The sequence below is a fragment of the Anarrhichthys ocellatus genome, unplaced genomic scaffold (genome assembly GCF_004355925.1).
Source record: "Anarrhichthys ocellatus isolate YVR2014 unplaced genomic scaffold, GSC_Weel_1.0 scaffold77, whole genome shotgun sequence".
Classification (NCBI taxonomy): domain Eukaryota; kingdom Metazoa; phylum Chordata; class Actinopteri; order Perciformes; family Anarhichadidae; genus Anarrhichthys; species Anarrhichthys ocellatus.
The window spans coordinates 726172-733774 of NW_022280107.1; the positions used below are offsets into that span (position 1 = coordinate 726172).

Sequence of the window (7603 nt, forward strand, 5' to 3'; positions counted from 1 at the left end):
CTCTCTCTCTCTCTCTCTCTCTCTCTCTCTCTCTCTCTCTCTCTCTCACATGATTTTTTTATTTTTCAGCCTCCATAAAAGTGGATATGTTGGAGTTAATGTACCGCTGCCTCCTGCACAAGCTACAGTACATTAACATTCACCTTTTCATTGCTTCACAACATGTTGATTTATCCGACCACATGCAACACTGTTTTATTAATTAAACTAAAAGTCAAGAAAAAGGAATCTATCACCATCCTGGAAGCAAAAACGGTGAAAGCAGATGATGATGTCTGAGCTCAAGGGATGGATCTGTTTTTGTAGCTGATATCTGACTTTCCTCCAAATAATAAGCATCAGTGACTTTAACTAATAAACCCCAATGTGACCACGGCTGATTCAAAATCAGGATTGTTTCATGTCGATGTCATTTATGCCCCAACAATTCACACAAAGATGGAAAAAGAGAAATGTTGTTGTCGCGAGAGTCAATAATATTTAACAAAACGTCTTTGAAAACAATTTCTCATCCATATTCATCCTTATTCTCTCTTAAGTACAAAAGTACAAAATTAAGAATTTAAATCAACATTTTCGCAAAGTAAGTGTTTGTTCTGAATCAGCTCTGTTAATATCAGGAGATGCATAATAGAGACTCGTTTTTATTGTAAACTAACCGGTGAACACAGGTGTGAGCGGCTGCACCTGTCTGACAGAAGGCTGGAGGAGACGCAGTACTCCTCTCTGCCACTCGGAGGCGCTACAGCGTCGCTCTCCTCTGGTCTCTGAGACCTCTCACCATGTTTGTTTGTGATGTTGTCTTCTTCTTCTCTCTCTGATGCTTCATCAACTAAATATAGTACAACACACAAAATACATATGTATGTAATATGCACATAATATTTGTCCATTGTACATATTATTCCTCGCCTCACACAGACCAACAGTCATAGTGTAAATAATGTAATATAACCACTCGATGGTTATCCCTTGTTCTTACCCAGCATGCAGCAGTGGTGTGTTTCATGTTTGTCTTATGTTGTAGTAAAGATTTCACTTCCTGTACACAGATCTGATTTTGTCCAACTTTGAGTTCCTAATTGTCAAAAGATTTGTTGATGATTTTGAGTTAATAACTCTGATCTGAAGTCCATATGATGCGTTAGTGAAGCGTTATATTAGAGAGTCAAATATGAACGATCCAAACAAGGTCGGAACTGCATGAGACTTTCATGGTACCAGAACCCTTCTTGTTCTTCTCCTTCCTCTTCTTTCCTCATCCTCTTCCTTCTCCTCTTTCTTCTTTTTATCCTCCTCCTTCCTCTCCTCCTTATTCTCTTTCTGTTATTCTTCCTCTTCTTCTTCATCATGCCCCCTAAGAGAACAGAATTACAACAACCAACATAAACTGTAGCAGCCAGTCTTCTGCCGTCTGTACCTTTTAACTCAAACACTCATAAATAACTCAGAATATCACATGTACAATATATGAAAACCAAGTTTATTTCTGTCACAACTCTCGATCCAAAGAGAACTGAACCAGGACCGGACCTCGACATGTGACCCAGTGAAACACGTGTTATCATCTGGGACGTGATGTTAATGTGTGTGTCTGTGTTCCCCTCTCTGTGGACTCTGCAGGTACCCGAGCACGCCGAGCTCTCCTGGATCCTCGGCTGTCTGACCAGCATGCCACGCCTCCGACACCTGCCGCAGTGGAAGGTGAGACTCTCCAGAGTTCATGCAGCGTTCACTGACACCTTAAATAATCAGTGAGGAGGTGCAGAAGCAGAAAAGTATTTCTGTAGCTCTTGGTAAAAAGTGAAGTGTCTCATGAATCTGTGATTCAGAAGCAACACTTTATTTTCTTATTCATATAATCCTTCTTCTATATTTCTGTGTTGCAGCAATGCGAGTTCATTGACTTGATTAGTGAACATATTTAAATGTGATTATAAGAATCACTGTTTCATCTGGTGGCAAATGTCACATGAACTCGTCTGTACGCCGGTTTTCTGAGAATCGATGGTAAAAGTGAAAAAGTCTCTTTCTGGAGGAAATGAATGAATCCTTTCCTCTTCTGTCTTTGCTTGTTTTTAGTTTTTATCTCAACGTCTCTTCCTTTGCTCTGCGTTTTCCTCAGATGAAGAGCAAATTAAAGAATGAAGGCAGTGTTGGTCTCTACACATATCCGGTCCTCCAGGCCGCTGACATTCTCCTCTACAAGTGAGTGTGTGTGTGTTCGTGTGTGTGTGTGTTTCTGTTCAGAAACATTTTGCTTTTGCATCTTCTAATGCAAGATTGAGAATCATTTGGCTTCATGCAGCAACATTCCCTCAAATAAAACCCGGCAGCGGGACAGAAAAGCATGTTTTCTTTAAACAATCGGCAAAACAACATCGTTTATCACAGCCACGAGCTGTAGAAAGTCTCATAATCATCAGATTGTCATCTTTCCGAGGGTCCTCAAACACATCATGTGTGACGAACGCTTCCTTCAGAATCATATCAACTCCAGTAGATATGTGAAAAGAGACGATTATATTATATTATATCGTATCGGGAGGCAGAAACACCGATTCTTTAAAACCTGTACAAATAAAACCAAAACCATCTCCTCCCCAACATGTTTGTATGGGGTTTGTGTGAGTCAGACCTGTAATACTCGTTAAAATATCTAAAATACAGTAACTAAAGCTGGTTTATTTGGGTTTCTGACGTATCAGAGAAACATTAAGATGACTTAATCTCATCCAGCGTGTCTACTTCATCAAACAGAAAGAATCGTATTTCCTGCGCAGCAGAGAAAGGTTCTGTGTTTTATTAAAGATGAAATTCATAAATCACTTCGCGGTTGACGGTTGCAAATCCGACCGGATGAGAGCTCCAGCTTTGACTCCCCAGCGTCTCCACTGCTGCGTCTCGCTGTGTCTTTGAACGCACCGCGCTGACGAGGCTCACGTTGGTCCTTCTGGGTTTTTCGTCTCTTCAGGTCCACTCATGTCCCCGTCGGAGAGGACCAGGTCCAGCATTTGGAGCTGGCTCAGGATCTGGCTCGCATCTTCAACCACCGCTACGGAGACCTGTTCCCTGAACCCGCCGCCCTGCTCAGTAAGGACGGACGGACGGACGGACACACACACACACACACACACACACACACACACACACTAGGTTTTAAGATATTAAAGCAGATCTGTGATCGGTTAGAGTGTTCAGTCTCTTTCCATGTTTGTTTTTACAGTATGTGCGTGTTCAGCAGACGGTGAATCGTCTCACTGAGTCAGTTTCAGCAGCTTTTTAATAACCGAGTCATTTTATTATTATTTTATTTCTCCGGACTGAAGCTCTAATCTGTGAGATGTGCACATTAACATGAGTGTGACTGTGATTTGTGAATTAAATCTCTTTTTTTAAAGACTTTTTGTTCGTAACTGATCCGATAACACAAGTGAACAAACTGCTTCAGTTTTCATATAAAACGTGTCTGAATGTGGAAACTAGAAGAAGTCGATCACTTAGTCTTTGCTCGAGTTAAAACCAAACAAACTTTTATGATATTTTAAAGCGGATGATATGCATTAGAACCAAGGTTACTGTCATGTTTATTGATCTCATTCATTATTTTTAGCTTCATGGGATTATCTCCTTTTCTTGGTGATGTCTTCATCTTCTTTGGTTTTGCCGTTGTGAGGATAAGCGCCCTGGCGTTTCATGTCTGAGCTCCTCTTGCTCCAGGTCGACGGTTTCTTTTCTTTCTCGTCCCGCTGTAGAGACGCACGAGCTGCAGCTTGTTGCCGATCTGTTACTGACTGTGAGAAGCAGGTTTTCACCACGAAACGGGTGAATACCAGTCTGAGCCTTCTGATACCGCCAGCACCTTATTTAAGATAAATCCAGCTGAATGGTTATTATCCTGCAGTTAACCATGAAAGTAACATTTCTGCATTAACCAATATCTATATATTCAGTGTAGCTTCCTGCTTCTATATGTCTGAACAGCATCTGTGGTTTGAGGTTGCCACATAAGTCTAGTTTTATTTTGAAATGCTAGCTCTGTGATTTCCAGTTGGTGCTCACACGTGGCGAACATGTTCAGAGACCCCCCCCCTTCTCTCTGCTTCATCGTCCCTGATTATCACATTCATAAAAGCACAAAGTGAAGTCAGTCATGTGTGCAGTGCAGCTTTGATTAGAGAAACATGTCCCTCCTCTTGGATCAGAGTAATAGAGTGATAATGGATCTGATGACTTCAGGGGGTTCATGTGTGCACTTTCTGCCTCAAACTGGGTCTCATCTTCATCTCTCGTCTCTGGCAAAGTCACCTCCTTCTCTTAGGAGCCAAAGACTCTTCTTTCTTTAAGTTGCCTGAAATAAAGACGTCTCTCGGGTGATAAACAGGATGTGGCACGAGGGACGGGTGTGGACTGTAGTTTGGGGAAAAAGAGTCCAAGCTTTTGCGAAATGGCGGAAGGATGAGGGGGCGGGGGGTGAAAGGGAATCCCGGCTCCTGCAGTCTGCTCATCACTTCACACTGAGATACGTCTGCTTCACACACACACACACACACACACACACACCAGGCAGCTGTAATGAAACTATAATTCTTCATTCTTTCCTGCACAGACTCTCGTTTCATCGTTTCTCTCCGGCTGACGATGAACTAGATTCAAACCCTGAATGTTCCTCGTGTACTTTGTCTTAAAGGGTCCCGTTGGTGTTTTTTAACCCGTGTTTTAGTGTCTGAGTAATGAACGATTCATTTAATTGTTCATTACATAGACTGTTTATAAGAAGTGGACGTAGTCATCGTGACGTCTCCCGTTGGTTTGTGGCCGTTTTGAAGCCTCGAGTTCGGTAATTTCACCGTCGCCATCTTGAATTACGGTCGTCGCCATGTTGTTTTTTTTGCAACCGATAAACAGGAAGTGACCATATTAGTTGTGTTTTTAATATTCTTTCTCTCACCACATTAATCATTTCCTCGGTCTGATCTCCTCCCTCAGGCTCTACACGAAAGGTCAAGTCCCTCCGCGACCCTTCCGCCAAAATGTCCAAATCCGACCCCCAAGCGATGGCAACGATCACCATCACCGACTCCCCCGACGACATCGGCCTCAAGGTCCGCCGCGCCGTCACCGACTTCACCTCCGAGGTCACCTTCGACCCGGAGACGCGGCCCGGCGTGTCCAACCTGGTGACCATCCACGCCGCCATGGAGGCGATCGGCGTGGAGGAGGCGGTGCTCCGGGCCCGAGGGATGGACACGGCAGCCTATAAGACGCTGGTCACCGAGGTCGTGATCCAGAGGTTGACGCCCATCAGGGAGGAGATCCGGAGGCTGAGGGAGGACCGGGCTCACCTGGAGGAGGTGCTGGCTCGGGGGACTCGCAGGGCTCGAGAGCTGGCGGCTCCGGTCCTCAGAGAGGTCCGACAGAGAGTGGGATTCTGCTGAGCGGACGCTTTCTATGCCACAGGATGTCCTCAGTTCTTTAATGCTGCTGATTTCAGATTTTATTCCAACGACTGTTTTCATCTCCAGAATATTCAAGGATGTAACTTTTACTTATTTAACCGTACAATGTTCAAAGTTGGATTCAGGTCACAGGTGTTGAGCTGAAAACGAAAAACAAAAAAAAAAAATAGATTTTTTTCATGTTTTCCTGTGAGTGTGACCACTTAAACCAGATTTCTGTTCATCACAAGTGCTTTAGAAAGACAAATCAAGTGAGATCTTTGAGAATACAAATTAATAAAACTCCTACAGATATACAGAACATAATATTTGGTCTCAGACGGATGCAGTAATAACGCTGAAGAATGAAAATACTTCAGTGTCTTTACCTACTGCACCGTGTGTGTTGTGTATATGAGCAATGAAACTATGAGAGAGAAGACTGAAGAGGTTCTGTGTTGTAACAAGTGACATGAGATCATTGAAGATGATCGATGCGTCTAAAAGTAATATCACAGAGTAGAAATACTCTGTTACATGTGAAGGTCCTGCAAATGTTATCCAAGTAAAAGGATAAAAGTATCTGCATCAAAATATACTTAAAGTACCAAAAGTAAAAGTTCTCAATGTGCAGAATGTTGTATTTTATTATATTGGATTATCATTATTGATCCATAAATGTGTTCATCACTTTGTTACAGCTGGTAAAGATGGAGCTGATTTTAACTACTTTATATACTGCTGGCTTGTTTGATTTAAATGATATCGTGATTTATTAGTTGATTTATATTTTGTGTAGAAGAAACTGCAGCCTTAAAGCTACTACGAGGAACTTTCATGTAGTGTTGGTTCTGTTGGTCCCTGTGGACTAAAGCTGTGTCTCTGAGCACCGGAGTCCCTTTAGAAACCTCTCATGTTACTGCAGCAGGTCTGACAGTCTGCCCCTCTCAGTCCTTATTTTAAAGCTCATTCTGTTCTCTGCATCACTTTCTGTAATTGAAAATGTACTTCTCTCTACTCCTTTAATACGCCTGCAGACACACACACGCGCGCGCTATGGAGGAGGCCCGTGCTGAGGTTTTTTCCATCCCGGTGTTTACCTGGGATCAGACCGGTGTATCCTCGCTCCGTTTATTTCCCTTTGGTCCTGCTTTTTTATCCTGTTGGCACGCGCAGATGACCGAGTATAAATAAAACTGTACAGACGAAACACACACACACACACACACACACACACACAGCTCCAGGTTGTAAATCACTGCGACCCGCATTATGACAACGTGAGGCCGCTGTGACACCGGAGGTGTAATGAGAAGGTTTAATGTGAGCGCGACACCGTCACTGAACCGTTTTACGCGCGGAGGTAAAAGCTTTAATAGATCGGTAATAACTAGTTTTTTAAAGAGATGGAGGTGAATGGAAACACCTCAGTCCGGATCGAGAAGAAGTAAACAGACATGTTGTCGCGAGCTGAAGGAAACTACAAACCTCGAAGCTCTTAACCTTCAGACATCAACGTGTTGCTGTGTGTTAAAGCACTTTTAGCACTTTTATTACTAATTAATCCGCATTTTTATATCGCACAGTGATGACATCATGAAAAGTGTTTCCTAAAAATGTTGCACATTTAGTATGTGTAGGATATATATAGCAGCAATTCAGTGTATTTTCAGAAAATCTTTATTTTTCCATCTTTTTATTATATATTTTTTTATATTAGATTTAAAAAATATATGTATTCATACTATTTGTTTATATTATAATTGTTTCATTTTATTCTACTTTATTTATTTATATTTCTGGCGCTGAGTGGAGAAGTTTAGTAGAAGAAGAAGAAGAGAATAAAAACACGCACCTCTGAGATCAGTGTCTTATAATAATAATGTATTTATTTACTTGGATGGTTTTCTAGTAATTTTCATAACGTTCATTTAAGAGTCGTTATGGTATTGGACTTCATAAATGTTCAAACAGCAGAGTTTTGGTGGAGAACGTAATAGCTCACATTTACTGAAAATGATCCGGAAATAAACTCTTGATGATATATGTATCATATATATATATATATATATGATACATATATATATATGATACATATATATATATATATATATGTATCATATATATATATATATATATATGTATCATATATATATATATATGAT

At 41.5% G+C, this 7603-nt stretch overlaps 1 protein-coding gene across 1 annotated transcript in view; it reads left to right on the forward strand.

Annotated features, from left to right (window-relative positions):
• wars2 (tryptophanyl tRNA synthetase 2, mitochondrial) overlaps positions 1-6214 on the forward strand; it is a 25643-nt gene extending 19429 nt beyond the window's left edge. The window contains exons 3-6 of the mRNA XM_031873935.1: positions 1624-1704; positions 2126-2208; positions 2975-3093; positions 4990-6214. Coding sequence (XP_031729795.1) covers positions 1624-1704; positions 2126-2208; positions 2975-3093; positions 4990-5438 — 732 coding nt within the window. The 3' untranslated portion in view covers positions 5439-6214. The remainder of the gene's footprint in view (positions 1-1623; positions 1705-2125; positions 2209-2974; positions 3094-4989) is intronic.
• Positions 6215-7603: the final 1389 nt, after the last annotated feature.